The sequence below is a fragment of the Diadema antillarum genome, unplaced genomic scaffold (genome assembly GCF_040938485.1).
Source record: "Diadema antillarum isolate AM-2024a unplaced genomic scaffold, OU_Dant_1.0 seq00000234_RagTag, whole genome shotgun sequence".
In the NCBI taxonomy this organism is placed as follows: Eukaryota; Metazoa; Echinodermata; class Echinoidea; order Diadematoida; family Diadematidae; genus Diadema; species Diadema antillarum.
The window spans coordinates 576,412-603,762 of NW_027271283.1; the positions used below are offsets into that span (position 1 = coordinate 576,412).

The following is a 27,351-nucleotide window of genomic DNA, read 5'->3' on the forward strand; positions in this document are numbered from 1 at the left end:
TTGGCAGACCACAAAGCACTTCTGTGAGAAACTAACCATAGGGCTTGGCACTTCCCAAAACCAGCAGAGCATTCTCTTCCCCCTCCCTGGCTATATCAACAATCTGATCTTGGAGGCCACAAGAGAGTTTTCATTGTCTCTGATAAGGAGATAATTTATTAGGATTGCCTGCTCAGTGTAGCTTATTTTGGCAAGGGCCTGTTTTATAAAAGTATACAGGTATAACCTCATTGCATGGACTAGCCAGCCAAAGCCTTATACCAATTGCCCACCCTGACTCATATTCTTGCACAAGGAGAAAAGGAGGTTAGTGTAGTGCACATGTTCCTATACCACAAGTGGAGGATACCATACATCAAGAATCATCAGTCATCTTCTCCATCAAACAGGTATATATAATGCATCTTAACTCTCTGTGATTCAATGGCATACTACTTTATGATCTTGTATTACTTTTACATGGGCTGTGTTTATGCTCAATTTGCTATGTAATAGAATCAGTGTTTCGAAATACACTGTACTGATTCAAAATGCCATTCACAGGATTGAGTACCGATGTGCTCAGTCTTTTTGAGCTCCAGAAAGAGACGATACTGCAAATATGCTATGCTTATTGTTGAAATACTTTGAACTGTACTCTACTGAACTATTCAGCTTGCATACCATATGTGTTTTTCATATGTTTCATATGTTATAGTGCTGGAGCATAACATTCCTGAAGCTGAATATTAACTCTTTATGTGCCATGGTGGAAACCCCCTGTATGCCACGTTATTCTGGGACACTAAGGTAGACATGCTTTGAGAAAGAATTCTGTTTTTCCAATTTGTGTAACTTCTACAAATTTCAGCTGTTCGAGCTTTGACATAATAGTGAGCAAAGTTTAGAGGAATGCCAAACTTTGCTTCAATATAAATTGTATGACAAATCTATTTTCAATTTTCTTTTGAATGACCAGTTTGCTACATTACTGTGAAGGCATGACTTTTGCACATGAAACTGTGACAGAAACTTAGAATGTACACACAAATCTATAGTTGGGAACACCGCTTGACAGTCAATCACCACATAGAATGCAAGCCGTATGTGAGAGGAACAAAAGCGCTAGAAACGCTTTCATTGTACTGCGGGACTAGCGATTTATCGATCGGTTTTGGCAGCTTTGTGTGTTGAGCAGAATATGCGAAGTTGGCACGCCGTCGACTGAGTCGGACGTGCGAACGTGGCACATAAAGAGTTAATAATGAAAACATTGTTAATAGTCAAATGAGCAATTAATGTTCCTCAAATTTTTATCTTACCCTTTGTGGAATATTCTCCTTTTTTCTGCAGCATATTTTGTGACTCTGGCAATTGAAAATGTCACAATTAAGCTAGTGAATAAAAATTGTTTCATTTTCATGTTTGAATATCACGTTTTCACTGCAGTTTGGTCCCCAAATTGGTATGCATGAACCATGCAGCTTCTTGTGGTTATCAGCATACTGGATAATCAAAACAACACAAGAATGAACCTTTCAATGTGGCATGATAGAAGTGCATGTTTTTGGATTTCAACAATGAAAAAGCATTTCGCTGAAAACTGATTAAGCTGAACTGCATTTAAGATGTATTTCTGCCTATTATTCACTGCAACTAACTGTTTCTAATCCCTATTTTTGTGATCTTCGCAAAGGGACATTGCAACAGATGAAAAATTTGGAGCCTGACAGGATCATTAACCCTAACTAGGCCGGGGGGGGGGGGGGGGGGGCCTTCGAGCCCCCCCCCCCTCGACGTTTTGCGCGATGTAAAAAACAATTAAATACTTAAGAAATTTTTTCCGATGGCACAATTTTTTTCTCTTATATTTGCTCAGGACACTAAAAAGGATATTTACACAAAAAATGTGCCCATTTTGAGCTTTGTTTAGTGATTTATACCAAATTGTCTGATTTCATGCATCATTATACATAAATTAGCATAATTAAGCATAAATGATAATTTTAAAAAAATTTAACTTCATGGTACTTCAGATTACATCATAGGCAACGTGTGTGCGAATTTTCGTCGCGATCATGCAGTCAACGGCCGAGGTCTGGAGGGGGGGCCTGGGAGGCCCCCCCCCCCCCCCCCCCCCCCCCCCCCAACTGGCTCTATGATCTACCTAAATAGCCCGGCCTAGTTAGGGTTAAGGGGTGATATGCAGCTTAGAAGATTTTGCCAAAGATGAACATTGACATCATGACAGGTTCATCAAAGAAGAACATTGGCAGCCTGGCAGGTTTGTCCCAGTCTGAACCTGAGCAGCTCAGCACATTCATCAAAAGCTGAACCCGGGGCAGCTCGGTAGGTTCGTCAAAGGCCGAACCTTGCCAAACCTGTTCGTCAAAAGCCGAACTTGGGCAGCTGGACAGGTTCGTCAAAAGCCGAACCTTGGGAGCTCGGTAGGTTCGTCAAAAGCCGAACCTTGGCAGCCCAGCAGGTTCGTCAAAAGCCGAACCTGGGCAGCTCGGCAGGTTCGTCAAAAGCCAAACCTTGCCAGCTCGGCAGGTTCGTCAAAAGCCGAACCCTGGCAGCTCGGTAGGTTCGTCAAAAGCCGAACCTTGCCACCTCCGCAAGTACGTCAAAAGCCGAACCTGGGCAGCTCGGCAGGTTTGTCAAAAGCCGAACCTGGGCAGCTCGACAGGTTCGTCAAAAGCCGAACCTTGCCAGCTCGGCAGGTTCGTCAAAAGCCGAACCATGGCAGCTCGGCAGGTTTGTCAAAAGCCGAACCTTCGGAGCTCGGTAGGTTTGTCAAAAGCCGAACCTTGGCAGCCCAGCAGGTTCGTCAAAAGCCGAACCTGGGCAGCTGGGCAAGTTCGTCAAAAGCCGAACATGGGCAGCCTGGCAGGTTCGTCAAAAGCCGAACCTTGCCAGCTTGGCAGGTTCGTCAAAAGCCGAACCTTGCCAGCTCGGCAGGTTCGTCAAAAGCCGAACCTTGGGAGCTCGGCAGGTTCGTCAAAAGCCGAACCTTGCCACCTCGGCACGTTCGTCAAAAGCCGAACCTGGGCAGCTCGGCAGGTTCGTCAAAAGCCGAACCTGGGCAGCCCGCAGGTTCATCAAAAGCCGAACCTTGGCAGCCCGGCAGGTTCGTCAAAAGCCGAACCTGGGCAGCTCGGCAGGTTCGTCAAAAGCCGAACCTTGGCAGCCCGCAGGTTCGTCAAAAGCCGAACCTTGGCAGCCCGGCAGGTTCGTCAAAAGCCGAACCTGGGCAGCTGGGCAGGTTCGTCAAAAGCCGAACCTGGGCAGCTGGGCACTTTCGTCAAGAGCCGAACCTTGGTAGCTCGGTAGGTTCGTCAAAAGCCGAACCTTGGCAGCCCAGCAGGTTCGTCAAAAGCCAAACCTTGCCAGCTCGGCAGGTTCGTCAAAAGCCGAACCTTGTCAGCTCGGCAGGTTCGTCAAAAGCCGAACCTGGGCAGCTCGGCAGGTTCGTCAAAAGCCGAACCTTGCCAGCTTGGCAGGTTCGTCAAAAGCCGAACCTGGACAGCTCGGCAGGTTCGTCAAAAGCCGAACCTTGCCAGCTGGACAGGTTCGTCAAAAGCCGAACCTGGGCAGCTCGGCAGGTTCGTCAAAAGCCGAACCTTGCCAGCTCAGCAGGTTTGGCAGAAGACCAACATTGACATATCCAGCTATGACTGATGCAATTCTGAAAAGAATGAAGGACAGGTTTCTTAATTCCATTTTGTTTATGCCAAACCTTGCACCACAATTTCAGATTAACATTTAAAATTTTGATCATTTGTGGACTGTTTTTCCCATTTTTTGAGCACCTGTTTTTAGCAAAATCAGTCTTATTTTTTAGACTAATGTAGAAAGTCTATTTCTTGAATAGAACGGGTTATAGGCTTTATACACAATTCACAAACACATGAATAAAGTTTCAACAGCTGTGTTGTTTTCAATTCTGTGTTCATATTTTGGTATTAATGCTGTCAATGTACTTCCAAATTTCATGATTCTTTTGAGAAAATGATGCTTTGCAAGTTTGCAGCATTGGAGCAAATACAAGAAAGATAATGAGAGATAATTTCACAGATCAAGATATCTCTATAGAACTGATCACACTTCATGCAATTATTAACATGTATATTAATAGATTTAGTTTCCTTAATTTTGAACCTTTTTTAAGCCATTATTTTTGCATGTTATTGCTATAAAACTGTGAAAGGTTAGCCCACTTTGCTAAATGCAGCTTTTCAAAGTATCCCCAGTTTTATTTTTTGCCTTTTAATTTGAGTTGTTGATTGTTGTTTTTTGAGAGAGTCTTTTTGAGAGTTCCTTCTTTGAAACCACTTTTGTTATTATTAAGTTGAAATACACACTGCTAAAGAAGGTACGACAGGTTGTGAAATCACATTTTGGATTTGATATGAGCTCATGTGCTGATGAAGACATGAAAACATCGATGAGCATGAGTTCAGTGAAACACTTTCAGTGTTACAAGGGAAAGAGGCATGAAGAGCAGTTTCTGTAAGGCATTACATTGTTATTTACTCTGACACTGTACAAGGCTGTATATTGAGCCTCATTCAAGAGGTATGTGGTAAACAGGATTTTGTAGCTCCATTCATGTTTGATGCTTTGTGATTACACCAAGGTTCAACATGAACAATCTATACAATACAAGCATCACACATTGGACTCTGTGCTATGGACTGCTCTCTGACAGAGTGTAATTGTGTGTAGAAGCTAATACAAAAGGTTGTGTCAGTACCTATCAGGGAATGCAAACTTCTTGATCAATGCACAACTGAGTTATACTTCATGAAATGCTATGTCCACTTTAATAGAATGATGATACAAAATGAAAATATAACATCTTGATGCATTGTTTGATTCACACATGTATTTTTCTGTCTACCAAGTAGGCCTATTGATGTAAGCATTAGTTTTATATTTCAATATGAGGGTTTAATTTGAGCTTGTTTCAGCACAAGAGGATGTACTGTAGGACCCTAATGCTTTAAAGTTTCTGAAAAGAGCACATACTTGTAAGGAAAGCTAAACCACTTTCAATATTGTATAAAAGCAGGATATACATGTATGATTGATAAAACAATATCTTCAATGAATGTGAAAATTAACCGTATGAAGCTGTCATAGCACCTACAATGTATCTATAATGTACAGTATGTAGGATACTGACAGTATTAGGCATTTATATTATAAGAATGTAATTATGAAGTACTGATTGTATGAAATTTGATTCATTGTGTAATAATGAATGTTCTTTTCTTTTTCATCTCCATCAATCTTTTACCCCCTCTTTCTATCCTATTCCTTCTTCATCACATCATTCTCTTCTTTTTTCTTTGTCATCTTGCTCTTGTCTCTTGCAATCATGAATTTGCTTTCTTCAACCTTTTCCTCCTCTATTTTCTTTTCTCGCAATTACTCTTCCTCTTCTTTTTCTTGATATTTTTCTTCTTTCCCTCCTTTTTCCTTATTATATTTTCCTCCTTCATTTGCCTCTTATTTCCTCTTCCATTGTCATCCTCTACCTACATCCATCTATCCATCCCTTCATTCATCCATCCATCTACCCATCCATCCATCCATCCATCTATCCATCCATCCATCCACCCATGTATCCATCCATCTATCCATCTGTTCATCTGTATATCTACTCATCCATCCATCCATCCATCCATCCATCCCTTCATCATTCCGTCTATCCAACCATCTGTCCATTCATCCATTCATCCATCCATCCATCTATCCATCATTTTCTGGAATCAGGCCTTTGAGGTGGCTGAACGTGAGCTTGGCATCCCAGCCCTCCTGGACCCTGAAGACATGGTCAACTTATCTTCGCCTGACAAGCTCAGTATTCTCACCTACCTTTCACAGTACTACAACTACTTCAAGGACAAGCAGCCTGGTAAGCCCACATTAATCATTGTCTTTCACACTGATGCCGATTAGCGGGGTCCAAATCTCAAGATTTGCATCGTGATCCATATCTTAAGATTTTTGCCTGTGTGGACATAAAATAGTGCGATCAGCATTGCACTCCACGGTACAAGAAATCTTGTGATCATTTCAGAATTATTAGTTACGTTCAGACGGCAAGCCTTAAAGGGTGTGTACAGTTCTGGTTGAGGTGAAGATTTAGCTTTTAAAGTTTTGTGAGATATTCAGAAACCACTCTATGAGATGTCAAAGAGCATGCAGTTCTAAGGGGTATCAAAAGTTTATTCGATGAAAATCGGTTTTGAAATGGCTGAGATATCCAAAAACAAGGTGAAACAAAGAGATACTAATAAAGTTGGGGCATGTCGCCTTTTATTATTAACACTTTTTGGATATCTCAGCCATTTGAAAACCAATTTTCATCAAATAAACGTTGAATCCTTATTAAAATTACATGCTCTTTCATATTTCATAAGAGGCTTTTCATTATCTCACTTTAGGAATATTCCAAACATGAATCCCTACCTCAACCAGTACTGTACAGTCCCTTTAACCTCGAGGTTAGAGCTTGTAGTTAGGGCCCGTGAAGATGCACTCGTAGTTAGCTAACCTCGAGGTTAGCTCGATGTTAAGAGCCACGAGAAATCTTATGGTTAGCGCTCTAACCACGAGCCGCGGGGGGTCCCCACTCGTAGTTAAGCACTGTGTGGACACAAAAATCAACACACTCAAAGGGGCAGGAATTTAACCTTGAGGTTTCGTAACCTCGAGGTTAAGATTTGTCGTGTGGACACATGTCGAAGTTAGGGGGCAAGAGCTTAACCTCAAGGTTTCCTAACCTCGAGGTTAGGGCTTGTCGTTTGAACATAACTACTGCCATTATTTGAGAAACAGTGTGATAATTTGCACTGCGGTGGATTTCTGAATCGTAGAGAAAATAGCCTAATCTTAATATTTTCAATCCCGTTATTCAAAACACACTCGCGAACACAAAGGGCAAGGACTTTTGTTTTGGTAGATTTTAGGCACATGCAAGGTGGTTGACAAAATATCGCAATCTGCAATTAACAAGATATTTCTGTCCACCTGAATGAGCAAAAAAAATAAAAGTTTGGTATTTGGATTACATTTAAAATCCCACTGTTTTGTTTGTGTCCATCTGCCTATTAACCTGTACCATAGGGAAACCTGGTGTTCTGTGTATTAAGTGTATGGGCATTTCAGAATTCAGTATGGAGTGGGTTAATGCTCTATGACCCAGTCATCCCATAAGACACGTGTCGTCTGTGACCAAGTATTTGTAGTTTGGGCATTCCTACTTCTCAGTCAGAAAAGGACGAGTGTAAAAAGATGTGCAGTTTATATCTTTATGAACAACTGTTGATAGGATGAATTAGAGATTGATGACAGTTCCTTATTCTGCATGATTTGTTCCCATTTGTTCCGCTCATTGTGCTTCAAGGTTGGTAGGTATCCTTTCACCAGGTGGTTAATGGATTATCCCACCCCCGACATTGAGGGAGGTGTTTTAAAATAGCCATAATTTTGGTCTGTGGCTGTGTATGAAGTATACCCAGCACTGGTTTACGACTTTACATTCTATGTATTGATATAGCATTTCACTACAGGAAGTAGTTGGGAACTGTTTCATGTGATGTAGAACCAATGCCATTTCAGCTTTAAAGATATTAAAACATTTGCCTTTAAAAGCACGATTGGTATATTTCTTTTCCTGTTAATATGGTACAAATACAATTTTTCATTATTTTTTTTCAATAAAGCCCCCCCCCCAAAAAAAAACAACAACAACAACAAACAAACAAACAAACAAAAACACTTCTGGAACTTCAACCAAGATTGTAAAGTTATGACAAATGTTAATCTAAGGACACTGGGCCATTGCAGTTCATAATTATCCCAAAGGTTAAAAATGTACAAAAAGCTGATGAAAATCAAAAGAAATAGACACCAGTATGACAGAACGAGGAAACCATGTAAAAGTTTTGCAGAGTTTTGTCAGCTTTCTGCATCTCCATTTGCAGAAAAAAAAAATATGTCCTCAAAGTGAGAACTGTAGGAAAAGATAACTAGCTGTGATTTATTTAATGTGCAAAAATCTGAATATCCTGTGGGGCATGGGAGATCTTTTAGTCGGTGTAGGGTTGTCCAAGATGATGAATCATACATTTATACATGTATATTTCTATAATTTAATATCCCAGAATATTCACAGAATCAGTATTATATATTCTGGTATCTATGGTACACCTGTAGAAGCCTGTCAGATCTGAGAGAGATTTTTGTTTCTTTCTTTTTCCGTAAATCGACTGTTATATCAAGACTATAGTCAATGAATCAAAGAAGAATTTGGTGAAAAGATTTTACCAGAAATAGTTTTTTCTCAGTATGTTGCCTTTTTCTTGCATCGTAGGAAGCTTCTCCTCTGTCATACAGTTGGCATAGACTGTTATACTGCCCTCTTTGTTCTGAAATGGCATGCAGTGTTTTGTTTCATGCAGAAAATATGTTGCAATCAGAAGGACTCTTATGCTACAGTAACACACGGCCGGGTCACAAAACGGATTTGATCCGGGTGAAAATGAGCCGGATTAGTCCCGGAATGGAGGGTAGTTTATGCTACAGTCACACACGGCCGGATTTCAAACAGGGTCCATAAGGAATTAAAACCCTATCCGCCCGGTTCGAGCCGTAGAGACCCGTATTGACCTGTATCGAACCGTATAACAATCCACTTTAAATTCTTAACTAAATCATTTTGACTCCTATATCGACCCGTGTCAACCCGCTTCGACCCGTACCGACCTGGATGTAGACCTTGTCATCATCTGTCGCATGAAGGCAATGCGGTATACAGCAAGGGTCCATACGGTTTTATGCTGCAGGTTGCAGCGGTTCGATGCGAGTCAATGCGGTTGGAACCGGTTCAATTCGGATATCAATACGGAATTGAAATCCGTGAGAAAATTTTGAACATGACCCAAAATTTTTCACTGCCGTATCATAGCCCCCGGAATCCATCAGGAATTGATACGGGTTACGATGCGCGTCAATGCGGGTCTCTACGGCTTGAACCGGGTTGATACAGTTTTAATTCTTGAAATCCGGCCATGTGTGACTGTAGCATTACTGAATAACATTCTTAGTGTTATTTAGGTTTCCAGGTTTTTCACAGTCTGTTGATTGTACCTGAATCATTTCACATCAAACAGTGTTTTCTTTTTTGGGTTGAACTTTTTTCCTAGGGATGCCCTCTCATAAAGGGATGGTATAGTATTGGTGGAGATGAGGATTGGGTTTTTAACTTTGTGCAAAATACTAAGAAACCACTTATGAAATAGTACAAAGCATACCGTTTTAAGAGGAATTCAAAGTTTATATGATGAAAATCGGTTTTGGAATGGTTGAGACATCCAAAAACAAAGTAAAACAAAGCGATCATAATAAAAGGTGGGTCCCACCTTTTATTAGGATCGCTCTGTGTTGAATATCTCAGCCATTTCAAAACCAATTTTCATCAAATAAATGATTAATTCCTCTTGGAATTACATGTTCTTTCATATTGCATAAGAGGTTTCTTGTAGATTCACCAAAAATGTTAGAAATGTGAAATTAGGTCTTAACCGAAATTATATGATCCCTTTAAAGATTTGAGGTAGACTAAAAAAAAAAATCAGTTTGTCTGAATCAAAATATCTGAATCATGGGTGTTAAATAGAGCTGGGACTGCCATTAAAACCAGGGTCATGTTCAACATACAGTTCACCCCCTGCAGTCAATTAGTCAATTGTATTATGACACCTTTTAGTGCAAGGCTGCCTTCCTGCTCAGCTTGGTGTGGTTGCATCACCATATCAAGCCACAAGTGTGGGGCGTATGCTTTCCTGTGATAAGTAGCCACTTTAATAACTGGCTGGGGGGGGGGGGGCATTGCTAGATTGGCATTCATTATACCATACAGACATTTCTCCATCTGATATTTGGTTGCTAGGGCAGGAGTGCTTAAAAGTAGAGCGAGGTATCCCTTCTGTGGGTGTATTTAAAGGAGCTAGCCGCTACAGGTGTCTAGTTAGATTATGGCCAGGCCCACTGACTGTTTAATGCACACTTCCCATGTCACAGCCACTTGTGCACGTAACTTTACCCACTTTGCAAGCTCATCGTAGAACTCAAAGAATGGCTCTGGGGAGGGGAGAATAGTAGAAACAGTATTGATATTAATGTTATAATAATCATCCCATAAAAGAATCTCAAGTATATATATATATATAATTATATATATATATATATATATATATATATATATATATATATATATATATATATATATATATATATATATATATATATATAAATATATACATGTATGTATTTTTTTCTGTTTTTATTGTGAGGGCTACAAAAATGAAGAAAATAGATAAATGGTGTGATTGCAGTAGTGACGTTCAGTTATGCTAGTTTTTGATATGACATGATTACAGACCTGTCAAAGCAGCAATTGCTTGTCTTACCAGACTGTTGTCTAGACAAATGACAGCTAAGAGAGTGAGACAGTGAGAGTGGATATAGGTGTAGGTGTTGCCTTTATAGGGAAATGACTAATAATCTACGGGAAACAGGCTGTCACTATATGAGGGAGTCGGAGTCGTTAGGGTCAACCGGTGTTACCCACCACCACCCTCCCCACCCCGAGGGGGGAAGGAAGAACCCTCCCCTTGAACTCACACCCTAGGTGCTGGAGTGACAGGGGTGAATCCCCGTACCCATCCGGGAAGGTATGAGACAGATAATGAGCCTAATGTGATCTGTCGCTTTGACTCGATAGTTAAAGGCATAACCACCTGACTATAAATGGCTAATACAAGTTCTTCACCACACAACTAAAATGAAACAGTTGAAGACTTCATGAATAATATCCTCTACACTGCCACTGAAATAAAAGGGGAAATTAATAAAGATTTATGAAATCAAATAAATTTCTCTCTATTTGGCTTTGTATGCTTTTGTTAGACATGAACAAACTTGTGGTACCAGGTAAGTGAATTTTTCCTAGTATTGCATTAGAAGCAAGAGTTCAAACTTAACAGTGCAAACACTGTTGTTCCTGCTCAGTATGACAACCCATGGTTATCATTCAGTTTAGATCACTGTAAAATTATGACTCAAGAGCATGGGTTTCATTTTCGGTGCCCAACATAATAATGTACAGGCAAAAGTGGCACAGACTAAAACCCATGTGGTAAGTTTCACTGTATTCTAATTACTGTAAAACGAATTTTTGTGTGCACTTTAATTTTGCGAATTTCGCGAGCGCAAAGATTCGCGAAATTAAAATGCAGGCGGAAGTCCTTGTTTACACTATATGCATTGAATGCCAGTGGCACTTCGCTAAAATTTCATGCCACGAAGAAGGCTGTCGGTTCCATTTCCAAAAATTCATGCCGCGAATATATCATGTTTTACAGTAGTTATAAATTAAAAATGAGTGAAGAAAATGGGATTTCATCTCGATGGAATCCCATTTTCTTTGCTCATTGTTCATTTGTATTGTATATTTTTCTGGTCAGTTTCCCTATGTTTGCATTTATCAAATAAGTTGTAATAGAATTATGAACAAATCATTTAAGTGAATGTTTCAGCAAAATTGTAAGGCATGCTGGACTGGCATCACTCTCAGGCTGACCAGTATAACTCTGATCTGTAAACTACCATAACCAGTGAATGTGAAAGTCCAGATTATTATCTTTCAAAGTGGTATATTTCTGTTGCTGTTTAGAACTTACATGTAGCTCTTTTATAGATAGTTATTATTCATGGTTATTGTGCTTCAAATCACTCTGTCATGTTACCTTTTGTGGGCAAGTGGTTTCGAATCAACAAAAGAGGGAGCTAAACAGAAAAAACTATGTTTGCGTAGGAGCACTGTGCGAAGACTAATAGCTAGTTTTAATGGCTCCTCATATGTGAAAAGTGAAACAGTATTGATAGGAAGCCAACTTTTTTTCACTACTATATGACTTATTCTTCATTGAAGACATCATCCATGTAAAGTGATTTTGTCAAGTAATAGCCCCAAGTTATTATTATTATTATATATTAGAACTGAAAATGCCTTTCTTTTGATAGTGTTTGTGATAATGCTGTTAATGTATTACTCAGAAACCAAAAGTATGCTAAATTGGTTTAGTCTGAACTTCAGATTTTATTGTATGACCTCCAGTAGAAGTGCAGTTGTTGTTGTTGTTGTTGTTGTTGTTGTTGTTGTTGTTATTGTTATTGTTTTATCCTATTTGATTTGAGTGTCTTTGGAAGGAAAGTACAAGTCTTGTACATTGTGTATGAAAGCAGCACAGAGATGTCAGGGAAATGCTTTCAACAAGTTGTAGTGACAGTTACCACAAGAGGGCAGTATTGATCTATACCGTATCCTCTTGTTGGGGGCTGTTCATAAAATCTGAAATGTTACAGTGTGCTCTTAGTATTTTGAACATGCAACTTTCAGGAAAGTACGAAGGCATTCGGGAAATCAAGGTATAAAATGTCACAAAAATTGTGCAGTACATGTTTACAGAGAGTGGGATAGTACAGTGAAGGAAAAGAAGAAAAAGGAAAGATTTCAGCTGAGGAAAACACTTGAAAAAGAAAGTTACATGGAACTTTGTCAAAGTCAGCATGTCACAAGTAGAATGTTATTAAGAAGTTTCATCAAACTTTTACATAGCACAAGAATGCTACTTAAGGAGTTTTCAGGTTTTGCTATTATGAGACAATGATAATGGTTAGACCAATGAAGTGATGGTGTCACTACAAGTATCCCACTAATCTGCACACGAATTGATGTTAAATTTCCTTTATTGAAAAGAATTAGAAAGAAATAAGGTATATCATTTGTATTAATTGAATGTAAAACTTAAAAAAACAACCATCTGCAATGGTGAATGTTAAAGGGAAGGGGGTTGTAGTTGCTAAATTAATGACCAAATATGCGATTTAAGGCCATCTTGCCCAATTGTTGAGGTCTTAGGTGATTTGTTTATCTGGTAGTAACCAGTATCATTGCATTCTGAAAATACATGAAACTAGTAAATCTTTTACACTAACATTTTGGGTTGGTATTTAAATGAAAACTTGCAATTCTTTCAAAATGGCTTTACTCCTTTGAAAGGCCAACATGACATTATATTTCACTGTTACATGCTAGACAAAAGAGGAAAATTATAAGATTGACCTGCAGTAATAAAAAAGGCAAAGATTTGAATAGGTGAAGCCATACTTTTTTTTGGTATTTGTAACTTTGTATGCTTCTGGAAATAAGACTTCTCCTCGTAATGCAATAATCTACTTCTTGAATGTCAAGAGGTTAGTTGTCTGTGCTGTGGGATGTGAATACTGTGTGACAGGAGCAGAAGTCTGAAGATCAATTACATGATATACCTCAAATTCAAACTGTGGAATTTCTTCCTAATCCTGGAGAGAATTCTGCAATGACATCATTTCCTGTCAGTATGACGTTAGATAAATGCCAGGGTGAGAAACTCTCTCTCTCTCTCAAAAAAAAATCATTAAATCTCTTCATCTTTAGATCAATATCATTCTTTCAGCATTTGATTTCAGTTTGTGAATAGAATCATAATCCAGAAACATTTGCCAGTTCCTGCACTAAACATACGTACTTTCACCCATATCTGCTCATATCATGACACATAAGTTGATTGTTCTCTTGTAATAGTGCACCACCTGTTGCCTACTGGTATATCCAGGAGGCTCCTTCGGGGTTTCTATCTCTCTTTTAATAGCCATATGATCAGAAGAAGCAAATCTCCTCCCTTCCCATACCATCGTGTCATAAATCTCACCAGTTTGAAATATCCATCTCTTGACAGAAATATGCCTCTTGATGTGCTGTTTATTCATAATGTATGTTTGATTTATCAATAGTTTATTTACCCAACTGTTGGTTTTAAAATGTGCGCAAAGGGGGAGGGGGGGAGGAGGGGGAACGGAAGTTATAGGGGGCAGAAACTTTCACATAATTGAAAAGTTTTGTTTTTAAAAGCATATATATATCAAAATGTTACATGCATAGAATTAGTGCCTGCAGTTGTTGCATGTACGTACATACATTGTACTCAATATATTGTCTCTCAATGTGCAACAAAGCTGTGCCATCATGTACAGTTGTACTGTAGTGATGAGGGAATTCCCCCTTCCCCCTCTCCCCCCCCCCCCCCTCCCCAAAGACATCAGTTATGATTAGTGTCCCTCTCAGCTGGAGTGATTTCCAGATTCTGTGCATGCAATATGTTCATAAAATGAAATGTTAATGACATAGAATCAAATACCGGTAATAATGAAACTTTCGCGAATTTCATGAGGGGCCAAGATTCACAAAAGTAAAATGCACACAAAAGTTTTCGTCTGTACGTTACTTTGAATGCCAGCGACAATTTGAGAAAGTTTCATCCTGCAAAAAAGACCGTCAGCTCCAATTCGCGAAAATTTCATGCCGCGAATGTTTCTGGTTTTACTATTAAACTGCTGTGTACTTGTTTCATAATACAGAGACATCACCTAATGTTTAGCATTGATGAAAAAACACAAACAGATTTCTCTCCTTTTCAAACCATCTGTCAAATGCAGTGAAATAACTCACATTCTGAGTATAAAGATTACTTCATTTTCCAGGAAATCTTAATGAACCTACTATCATATTGTTTCCTCAAGTTTAATTTACAGAAAGCAAGCTTATGGTCTGAATTATTAATATCCTTGTCACATCAGTAATTGAGTTATATTTGGAACTAGATTTGGGCTTCTGGGACATAGCCTCAAGGAGAGAGATGCTAGGTTATTGACAGTCGAATGTCATTTAAGTCATCTACCATGGGGTCTCAAGGGTACCTTAAAATAGCTTTCAAATTCACTGTACTTGAATGTCTCTAGCATTAACACTCGTTAAAGACGACTTCAGTGAAGACTGATTTCATGCCTATAGATAATGTTTGAAAATGTTAAACACACTGTAAGTATCTTCCATTGATTCATAGAATTGCTACTTATTAGAAAATGTGAAGTGAGGGAGGAACACAATATTTCATTTTTTTTCTTTTGATGTTTATAAACAGTATCAAACTTTACACATACTGTATAGAATGTTGTTAAAGGCCATCCCTTTTGCAAATGTCACAAAATTTTATGTGATTAAAGAATAATGTCTCCCAACATCAAGTATGTACAGTAATCTCATGGTGATACATCCCAGAGTTTTTTATTTAAAAAAAAAATGAAAAACTATCCCCATGTCACTCCAGAATATGCTCCCCTTTGGTACCAAGAATAATGGTTGGAATTTTTTTGGATCCACTGGAAATCAATAGTATTGTTTCCCCCTAATTTGAAAAAGGTTTCCAGTTTCATTACTCTGAGGAAAGGCCTGATTATTTCAGGGTTTCAGAACAGACACAGGAACTTTAAGAGCAATGAAATTGCTCTTAAAGTTGGGGAATAGTTTCATCATGAAACTTTCTGACCCTCTAGCATACAATAAGTCAGGGTAGTACAATGCCAGGCTTTTTTTTTTTGCCATAAAAATCTGTAAACATACAATTCTGTTGTAGGATATTATATTTATGCTTTTCACTTTCAAAATTTGAGAGCTAAAGCACAATTTTTGAAGAGCTTATTCTTAATGATGCCTTCAGATTTCTGAATACATTTCTTATCTATCACTCTGAAGCCCAGCTAACATGGTCCATGAACAGACAATACTGCCTTGGATATTGAGTTTCAAATACATGTAGCTCTGTGTGAAATTTATAGACTGAAATATTCATACTTTGATGTCTTATTTATTGTTTTTTTGTCCCCTAGTTTGTTATTTTTGTTTTCTCTATATTGTGCTATGTCCCACCATTTGATGTGAGTGGCTCCACATTTTCTCCCCTACCCAACACTTGGTGCATGTTTACACCCCTGGAGCCTCACCACCTGTTCCCAAGGGACAAGCTAGGTCCCTTGACTCACCCCTCCACAGTCCCTGGATGGACTGCTCGGTACATCATAACAAGTTTTCAAACTTTCCCTTTTTTTCTTTTATAGCCATGTAACAGATGACTGGCTGTGGTATACACACTGTTCATCAATTGTACTTTTTGGATGTGTAAAAAAAAACAACAAAAAAAAAACCAGATTTTTTTTTCAAAAGGAATCATTTGATCTAAACAGAAGTTCAAGTTTTCTTGAAAAGGATTAATTGCACTTAAAAATGATTGAGATGGAATAGAAAGATAGAGGGATGTTTCCTCCCCCCTCTAAGACCGTTTTCATCTCTTTAGAACTTTTTGGGTTTTTGTAATCTATTGAGTAGGCGATATACACTGCATTTTAACAAAGTTAACACTGATATGTAATGTGGACATGTGTGTTTTGGTTATCAGGGGTGGATCCAGGAATTCCATATTAAGGGGGGGCCTTAACGAAATTAAAGGGTGGTGCATGCCGGCCGACTCCCCCTCCATTTTTTCTTTTTATTCCTTTTGTTTTAACAAAAAATAAGGGGGTGTGCCCAGTGTGCCCCCTCCCCCTGGATCCGCCAATGGTTATAATGTTCCTTAAATACAACATATACAGAAATTAGCAGAGTTTAGCAACCTTTTGAATTTGGGGTGACGTAACGATACCAGAAGTTTGTGTTAGCTGTTCAGGAAGTGACCCCTCCTCTGTAGGCCATGCCTGTTTCCACAGCTAGGTTCCATTGTACATTGTTTCAGTGATCTTGACTGAACTATAGATTGTGAGTTTCTCCTTCCTGCAGTATCCTTTAACCCATTGAAGACTAGTCCTGCATATGCTGGGCAGGTGTAGATGGGAAATATGTGTTACAGCAAAAGCAGCTCACCGTCAATGGGTTAATCTCACAGTAAGAAAGCAGTGTGCACTGTACAGGTGTATTATGAAGCAGGTGATGCGTAAATGAACGTTATTAGCTTTATTTCAATTTATCAAACTTTTAAATTAATTGATAGTTGGTTATTCAGTGGGAAGTCAAGATATGGACTACCATTACCCCCTTAAGTATGTATAGAGTCTTCATGCATCTGTAATATCAAAATTTTTAATCAACACCTTCAAAATTCTTGCTATCTGATTGGTCCACTGCTCATCATGTGAGATGCAGTAAAAATTGCCATTGTATGCCATTGCTGTCTAAATTATTTGCTGTCTAAAGTTTCAGTGGATTGCTTGCTAGTACGATGGTACAATAATACAACCGTTCACCTTTCATGAAAAATGGTTGCCATTTCCGTACTATTATATTGAAGAGTCAGTGTGGACCACAACATGCATTGATATCCGAGGTGTTGTATAAAACAAATATTGCATGGTATTTACTCATGCAATACAGTAAGAAGAAGAAGAAGACTCGTGCAATGGAACAAGATTTCGCATTTTGTGAAAGATGAGGTGCTCTATTTAATGAGGCAAAGCCAAGTTAAATAGAGTGCCTCATCTTTCACCTTGTGCAGAATCTTGTACATTGTACCATCAAACTGGTGACCATTCACTATTTGTATACTTTTGTACAAAAGTAATCCTCCTTGGCCATTGCAGTAAATACTGTATTAGGTTTACCACATACAGGGCTAAGTATAAAGCAGTTTATAAGACCACTTGCTCTTTAGAATCATGAAAAATATTGCAAACTGGAAAATCTTCTTTAAATTGCACCTCTTAGTTTGAAACATAGCAGGGTATATACATCAAAAGTGGGTACTTTGAAATTGTTGTACTTGCCCATTGCTTGGGAAGGGGGTGGGGCATGGTTCTTTCAAACTGGACATTCAGTTTTCACCATACTTCTGTATGTATTTCTTTGCCAAGTTTGGAAACTCCTTCAATTCTGATATATAGCTGTTTGGAGGCCAAGGTATAAACTTCTTGGCAGGCAGATTTCTAATTCAAGAATCAGTGTGGACCACATGCATTGATATCCGAGGTGTTGTATAAAATAAATAGTGCATGGTATTTACTCAGGCAATACAGCAAGAAGAAGAAGAAGACTTGTTCAATGGAACAAGATTTTGCATTCTGTGAAAGATGAGGTGCTCTATTCAATGAGGCAAAGCCGAGTTGAATAGAGTGCCTCATCTTTCACCTCGTGCAAAATCTTGTACCATCAAACTTGTGACAATTCACTATTTGTATACTTTCGTATGAAAGTAATCCTCCATGACCATAGCAGTAAATACCATCTTAAGTTTACCGCATACAGGGTTAAGTATAAAGCAGTTTGAAAGACCACTTGCTCTTAAGAATCTTGAGAGATATTGCAAACTGGAAAATCTTCTTTAAATTGCACCTCTTAGTTTGAAATATAGCAGGATATATACATGTACATCAAAAGGTGGGTACATTGAAATTGTTGTATTTGCCCATAACTCGGGGGGGGGGGGGGGGGGGGGGGGCATGGTTCTTTAAAACTGGACATTCAGTTTTCACCATACTTCTGTATGTATTTCTTTGCCAAGTTTGGAAACTCCTTCAATTCTGATATATAGCTGTTTGGAGGCCAAGGTATAAACTTCTTGGCAGGCAGATTTCTGAATATCTGCTTCATGTGCACACCTGTCTGATACGACTGTAAGAATGAAGAATTTCTGTCTTGCAAAATGTCTGTTAAGCCCCATATGTGATAAAGTACTTTATGATATGCCGGTTGCCATGGAAACTTGGAATTGAATCAAGGAGCAAACAGCTTGAGGGAGGAGGAGGCTCAGGGAGAGAGGGAGTAATGGCTGCTATGGTAGTCGCCTACAGCTGCTGTTGATAATTGATTAGTAAGAGTTGAGGGGATTCGGAGGTCCTTTTTGAGGAAGGGGGAGGGATATTCTCTCCTCATTTTCCATAGTTTGTTGATTTCTCGTTTGCTGGAGAGGTTGTGCCGTACCCCAGATCTTTCACCCAGGCAATTTGTGGCAGACAACCCATATTCCTATAGCATCATCTAAGGGTGTTATGTCATGGGGGATTCGTGAGGAATTGAGGAGCGGTACGGCTGGTGCAGCCAATTGGGGGAGCTGCCTGGGGTTCGCTCAAGGGCACTTCCCACCCCCGTGGGACTTGTTCCCCTCATCCGCAGCTTTATCCCAAGCTTACACTTGTGTCTCCAGTGCAAGCCTGTTTGCGATATGCAGCCTTACACTATAGGAAGTGATGCAGTGGTGTTAGAAGTTTCGAGGCAACATCTACTTTCCTATGCACGTGTCTGCTTCCTTTTTTTCCCCCAGCTAGTTTGTTGAAACCTAATGTTGGTTCAAAACCATGTTTTGCATTGCGAAAGGCTAGATGCTGTATTGATAACAAGTTGTGACTTCAGTTGACCTGGACTTTCATTTGCCACCTTATACTTAGCGCCTTGCATCTTACCTGCCTGTTTAACATCTACACTGTAATTGGATCTACTTTAGAAACATCAGGTCAGCTTTCATCGTCCAGTTGCGTGTTTCACTTGTAATCGCCAAGACTGGATTTGGTAATTTACCAGACTTTGGAATCAGTAACTCTCACAGTGTACTCATCTTCCCCTATTAGTCAGTGTGCAGTACAGCTTTTCTTATGTAGTACTTATCACTACTCTGGAGTCGACTGTCCTTTTAAGGAAGTTCACATACAGACGACTGACAGGTCATCTCCCACTTTGGATTGTACAAAGAGAAACAAATCCATTTAGATTACAGACCAGCAACAAACCACCTCCTAATTCAAGCAGTTGATATTCTACCTCGATGTGATCCTTCATGATGCCAACTTGTGGAGACATTTTCGTGAATTTTACATCCTATCAGTGACTACAGGCCAAAGAATCCTACACCATCTCATATTGCTTGATAGTCGGCACAAAAAAAATTCCAACATGGATCGTCTAAAGACACGTAATGTGCGCAAGCGTCTTGTAAACTATAAGACCACTGTGTTGAATAAAGTGGAGCTCAGAAAGATTTTTGGTGAGTACCTGTCTTCACTAACACCATTTAGGAAGGATAGCTACAACAAAGTTAAATGTGCTTCATACCATAGTCTTACTTGTCAGGGCAACTAAAATTCATTGTTGGGCAAGAAATCTAAAGAGACACTTGTCTATGTGGACCATGTGGGAAAGTGAGAGAAGTTTATCTAGTGGTGTTTTCCTGCTAGGGAGGCTCTTAAAGACTAGAATGATATATCCTTAGGTGTGTGGTATGCACTTAATCTGTTTTGTAAATGATACTGCGTTACTGTAAAGCAAGAAATATTCGCGGACTGAAATTTTTGCAAATTTGAACGCATATACTTACATCTCAAGGTATATAATGTGTCTCAAGGAAGAAATTTCCTTTGTGTGGGGCAAACTTTCACACAAAAATGTGATCCTGTTTCTTCAAATTTTGGATGTCAAATTTTGGTTGATTTATGCAATTTTTTAATGAAGTTTTCTATCAAAACAAGTAGTAAAAAATGTACAAATTGAAATGGAATTATTGTGTACAGACTAAAAAAGGGAATGCTAAATCCATTGAGATTGGCCTTATTTGTTCATATGAAGAAAGGTTCCAAAGAAATTAGAGAAATTTGTACCATATGTGTCGGTTTGTCACACCTTGTAAATCTGCATTTCGGTCAAAATGTTCTGTCTATTCAAAGAGAATCTTGGCAGAGCAGGGAGCATGTAGTTTTATCAAAATAGAGGGAAGAGGGGGCAAACAGGGTAGGGCAGGATAGGACAGGGGTAGGGAGATTGTACAATGGGTGACAGTTCCTTATTCCGAAGGTTCGTTATTTCAAATGTTCATTGATGCGGAAATGAAATAAGGTTTCTTATTTCAAAGGTTTGTTACTGCAAAAATTAAATAAAGTTCCTTATTCTGAAGGTTCGTTAATCCAAAAATGAAAAGGGGCTGTTATTCTAAGGTTTGATCGTATACAAATAAGTAAAAAGATTCGTAATTCTGACGGTTCATGAGTAAGCGCCTTCTTATCATTTTTGGATTAACAAACCTTATTCAATTTACAGATTAGCGAACCTTCAGAAAATGAACCTTATTTCATATTTTGTAATTTAAAAAAAAAACCTATTAGAATAACAAACATTTCAGTTTCAGTTTCAGTTTCAGTTTCAGAATAACAAACCTTTGGAATAACGCCACAAATGTTTGGATTAACGAACCCTACATGTATTTCAATTTCGGAGGAATGGACATCTAGGTGTAGGGAGTTTTTCTGTTTTGGAATAACAAATATTATTCCATTTTTGAACTTTCGGAATAAAAAACGTCACCCTGTACAATAACACTTTAGAGCTGCATGATCACATGCAGGGGAGGGCATTGGACACCTGATTAAACACCTTTTTTTTTTCTTTTTTTTAGAGGTGCTTCTCCAAGTTCAGAGTTGACAAGTTCAAGGAAGAAACCTTAACTACTGCTTATTTCTTGTATGGACAATGACATGGAAAATCCATTTCTAAGCTCATTCACAACCTTCTCTTGCATATTTAAAAAAAAAAAACAAATTCTTCCAATACAAGGATTAGAACTTATTGAGAAAGCCTGGTCAACCAACATTTTATTTTTAATTTTTTTAAATCCAGCACTTGTGAAGGCAAATTGTAAAAACACTATCTAGAGGTTAAAGGACAAGTTCACCTTCATAAACATAAGGATTGAGAAAATGCAACAATATTAGTAGAACACATCAGTGAAAGTTTGAGGAAAATTGGACAATCGATGCAAAAGTTATGAATTTTTAAAATTTTTGTGTTGGAACCGCTGGATGAGGAGACTACGACAGCTTGTGAGTCATATGCGTACAACAGTATAAAGAAAATGTAAAAGGAAATTCAACATATTTTCACTTTTTTCGCATAATAAAAGAGCACTTGACTTGCCTCTTTCTAAAGGCAGGGGGAATAATATTACCCATAACATGTGTCGGTAAGGAGTCAGGGGAATGTGTACTTTTTTCAAAAGATGGAATTTTGTGAAATTCTCTTTATATTTTCCTTATATTGTTGTACGCATGTGACATCTAAGTTATTCATACATAGCAGTAGTCTTCTCATCCAGCGGGTACTGCACAAAAACTTCAAAAATTCATAACTTTTGAACGGATTGTCTGATTTTCCTCAAACTTTCAATGATGTGTTCTACTAATATTGCTACATTCTCTCAATCCTTATGTTTATGAAGGTGAACTTGTCCTTTAAAAAGTGTGATTTCCTGTTCTTTCCTGAAACTTGACTTTCTGTTTTGACCGGTTCTTAACCCTTTAAAGAAATTATTCTTGCCATCAGAGATTCCCACACCTTGCTATGCCTAAGTACACAGGATGTGTTCCTGCAGTTAACCTTTACCACCTACATTGTATTTCAGGTTCATTCAATTGGACAATCAATTCACAGGACAGTATGTTCATCATGTTTGAATGAAGTAATTCATTATCATATAGTCAATTTTGGCACCAGCAATTTTACAAAGTGTCAGTGTTGACACAAGGGTTGGCGAGCACCAGCATGCATGCTTAACACTTTAAATGTCGATGTAGGAACGATAGTTTGTGTTGGGAAAAACACTGTGTTGTGTGCTTTTGTTCTTCATTTCTTATTTTTAGTTTCCATATCTCACTTTGGGAGTATTTAGTTGAATGACAGTTTATCAAGTGCTTGTGCTGCAAGTTTATTTTCCAGACTTCCCTTTTTGACACTACATGAATAATGCAGAGTGGGTCTTTCCTTGCGTGCATTGGTTTTAGTCAACTCTTCAACTCCTCTTCCTTTGCCCCCTTTTTACCTGCTGTCCTCTTCAGGCTCTTCCTGTTATTCCTTCTATGCTAATCCTTTTCTTTCTTTCTTTTTTCGTAAAAAAGAATTGTCTTGTGTTCTCTTGTGTTAATATCTTTTGTCTTTCTTTTCTGTTAAGACGAGTTCCCTAGTCTTTGTTATTTCAGCAGTTGTTATACTGGTATATAAGGAGACTGCAAACTGCAAGCTCTGCTTTTCAGCAGTCTCACTACATTTCCAATCAATTTTGACACAGAATTTGTCATTTAAGTCATGTATGTTGTATTTTAGTTCACAGTATTTTCCTTGATAACAATTTTGTAAATATTGGTGTTGTACAAAAAAGAAATAAGGAAGTTAAAAGCTTGTGACAGATTACTTAGGGGTTGTTGGCATTCCTCAGATGTGGGACCTTTGCTTTCCAAATGGTGTGAAGTGCCTACAAGTAGTTATATTTGTCACTTACTATAATTCCACTCAACCTTCAGCAGGGCAATTGTTATCGTACACTCATTTCAAGATAGTGCTTTTATGCTGACCACTTCACCTGGTTATGTCCACACTGTTTTACTGTCACACAAAGGCAACATCATGGTCAACTTGGCAGAAGTCAGTACAGTAAAATCAAACAGTCAGAATGGTAAAAGTGTCATGAAAATATAAGACATTTACTGACAACGCTCTGGAATTGTAATTGATAATTGATAATGATTACAGTCACAATATGTGAATTCAGTTGATGATGTCATCACGTCACAATTCTCCCATTTGTTCATACACAAAAGTATTATGCAAATCATGTTTTTAGTCGATAAAAATAATTGTATCTACACGATGACCGGGTAAGTTATTTATATCATTAATAAAGGAAACAACCAGTAACAAAAATTGTAAAAATTCAAATTCTGTAACTTTCTAGCCTTATATCTGTATTTGAGAAAATTGCTGCTAGTTTCTTTCATTATGTGCTATTTGATAGAACCCACTCAAGCATGGTGTGGCATAGACCCTTCGAACCAAAATGGAATCTGTCATACACATGATTTGTTGTTATCCAAGACACCAGGGGCCTGTTGCATATAAACCTTTTTACCTGATAAAAACTCAGGTAAGAAAACTTGGGTGATATGATTCAGCCATTGATTTTAATGCAGGAAAAAAACTCTGTGAAAAATGACCTGTATTTGTCATGTAAAAAAAAAAAAAAAAAAAAAAAAAAAAAAAAAAATCCTGCAACAGATCCCAGGTCTTTACCTGTTGATCTATAGGACCTACATGAGCAGACTCTTTGGGGTACGTGTCTTTGCAGAGGGGAAGACGAGAAGTCTCATGTATAGCTCTCTTGTCCCTTGGAGACTTGAACTGGGAACTTCCCATCCTTGAGTCATGGGTTCTCTTCCTGAGTCAGCCTACATCTGTCATCTAACCTTTACCTCGCAGTAGGGAAATGGCTTTAACCCATTGAAGATTAGTCCCAAGTGTGTTCCGGCAGGTGTCTGTGAGAAATGCTTCTATTGCAAAACCAGCTTGTCCTCAAGGAGTTAACTATCATATGGGGGAGGGGGTGGGTATGGGCAGGGCGGGGCTTGGCTGAGAAAAGCTTTCATGCTTCAGACTGTGTGGTTACAAAGTTTAGTATTCACTATTAATCTTCCCCCATGAAGAGATAAGTGTTGCTATCGTGATACAGTAGCAACACTTTTATACCGTAACATAAATTTAGAAATTAATTTCTTGGAAGAGAGTACATTTAATTTGAGGACATATTGTGTCCTCATTCTGAATATACTTTCTTCCAAGATATATTTCTTTGCATGTTATGGTAGACATATATCCCCAAACAGTAAATTTTACCACACAAGAAGGGGCCACTGAAAATTGTGTGTTACCTATTCCACAAAGTAACAATTACCTATGCTTGCAATGAGACAAGTATGGCGATCTGGGAAAATAACTCTTAATTTAAGATTTAGAGGTATGCAGATTTTCACATGTCATACATTTCTGCTTTGTTGCTATTTTGCAATGTGTTTAGTACAAGTTTTATACATCCTTTTATACATTCTTTTCAATTTCTGTCAATGAAAGTTTTTGCGTACATCATATGAACTGACATCTTTTTTCTGTATTGTCAGAAATCAATCACTCAATCAAGCAGTTTATTATATTAAGTTTCTCTATTGTTTTGAATGAATGTTTGCATGTTTTACAGGTGGTCCACCCCCTCAGAAAACTAAACTTGAAACCTCTGGCATCAGCGATCGTATTTCTTGTAAGTTGGTCAGCAAAGTGAATATTTTTTGCCTCGGTGTGCGTCACTCCAAAATACCGCTCTGTTTTGTCACTGTGTGTTTTCACATGATCACTAATCTGTATCACTGACTTTCCTTTCTGTAGTATCGTGAAATAACATATTTCAAATTGTGTTTTACTGGAGCTGGGCTGTCCATATTTATCCAAGAATGCCACTTTTTCTGTCTGTAGTCATGTATTCACCTCTTTTGTATTTACTATAAAGGGGACCTCCGGATGATTTTCATACTTTTACATTTGAACAACTATAAATTAGTCAAACTGAGTACAGAGTTTCAGAGTTTATAGTGATAGGGATAAGGAATGAGAATATTTTCGAAATTTATAACAAATTGCAATGAACAAGGATGATGACATGACAGCCTCACCATAAGAATGCATGAGTTGGGGCTCAAGGGAGCAGAACAAAAGAAGAAGGCATGCATAGATTTTTCTTAGGTGAACTTGTTGAGCAAGTGGTATTGTAATGAATTACACTGCTACATTTCTGAAATATATGAGGCTCTGATGTCATCAACACTGTTCAGTGTAATTTGTTTAAGATTTTCAATTTATTGGTTTCTCACCTCAAGGACCACAATAAATTCCACGAATCTATACATGGAGCTGTTGATTTATGTACTACATGATGTGAAATTATGAAAATCATCCGGAATGCCCCTTTAAGGGAAAAAATAAGGAGAAAATTGCTTGAATTAAAGTTGTAGAAAGCAATGAAAATTATTGATATGAATTAAAGCAAACAACATAGAAATTATATCAAAAATTACAGCCACCATAAAGTCATAGACCAAAAATTGTATGATACTGTGTATGAATTTGACAGTAGCCACTGACCTCATTTGATATATAGGGCCTACCTTATTGCACAGTACTGTTCCCTTGAACTTCACTTCTTTCGTGTATTCTGATATTGTTTTCCTCTGTGACCCTTTGTGAAGAAATTCTTGGACAGGTGGAAGAAATTTATATCTGTCATACGCAAAAAAAAAATTCTGAACTCTATTCAAAAAGCACATAATTAATATTTGTAGGAAATGTAATGGTCATATGACTATGGTGTGTGTGTTTTTAATGCTAAAATTTGTTTTCTGTACAGGATATCAGGGTTCATGTGATGCTTTACTTCACATAAGCCTGATAAGGTAGACTTTGATTTTTTTTTTTTCAATTTGCAAACTTTCTAGTGTGATCCAATTTGTTCCTCCTTGCAAGATTCCACCACAAAATTTGACAAGGATGTGGCTACCAAATTAAACACAGTTTCAGAATTGGATATCTAAGTGCTGTCAAGCATAAAGATATTTGGTGAAATCATTAAGTAGATTTTGATAAGCCTTGTCTAGTTATGTTTTCACTAGTATATATAGGACTCCTGTCAGTGTTAAAAAACAGTCATCATTGTGCATCTACTTAAATTTATAATGACCTCTTCATCAATTGAGGAATTAAAAATTCATTAATTTTCAATTAATCTATAAATTATGATCAGAAGAGTGGTATTCAATATGCTCTTATGCATTTACTCAGTCACCTTGCCAATTATGATTTTGGGACTGTTACAGAGTCCATAACTTTTCAAGGTAATGAGATAGCAGATATGATGACAAAGTTCTTATAATTGCTGAAAATTTGCTAAAATTTTCACTTGTTCTTTGCTTAAATATGATTTTTCTAATCAAAGCAATTTTCTCTTTGCTGTAATTCCCCTAACTGTCTCTTTTATTGCATATAGTTTTTTGTCGTTTCATAACTGTTGTTGATTTCTTTTTGCATTCTCGTGTGGAGAGAAAATAGCATCAATTATAAAATATATGTCCTGAAACCAATGTTCTGAGTGATTTAAAGTAGATTGATTTGTAGCTCTTCAGAGCATGTGGCTCTGATGAAGCTATAGCTCTTTTTTACATTAAGAACTCGCCTGCTGTAACGCCACTCTCTTAAGAAAATATTACTTCAAGCTTTCAGTACTTCAAACAAAGCTAGAATAGTGCTTTGCCATCTCACAATATAGAAAGCAGGTTAATTATTTTCAAGGGAGTTAGAAGAGTGCTGCTGTGATTCACTTTGAAGATAAAAAAGAATCAAATAAAAGTTTCCTCTGCACAAATTATTTTCATTAATCCTGCCAAATCAATGAAATGATCAGCAAAGCCAGCAGATTGATACAAAGACAGTATGATTATTAGTGGTATGATTATTATTATTATTAGTAGTAGTAGTAGTAGTAGTAGTAGTAGTAGTAGTAGTACTATTATTATTATTACTATTAT

The 27,351-nt window shown here is 37.9% G+C and overlaps 1 protein-coding gene across 1 annotated transcript in view; it reads left to right on the forward strand.

Moving 5' to 3' along the window:
• Positions 1–27,351, forward strand: part of LOC139729350 (uncharacterized) — a 110,394-nt gene that overhangs the window by 37,195 nt on the left and 45,848 nt on the right. The window contains exons 3-4 of the mRNA XM_071640278.1: positions 5,761–5,902; positions 24,978–25,037. Coding sequence (XP_071496379.1) covers positions 5,761–5,902; positions 24,978–25,037 — 202 coding nt within the window. The remainder of the gene's footprint in view (positions 1–5,760; positions 5,903–24,977; positions 25,038–27,351) is intronic.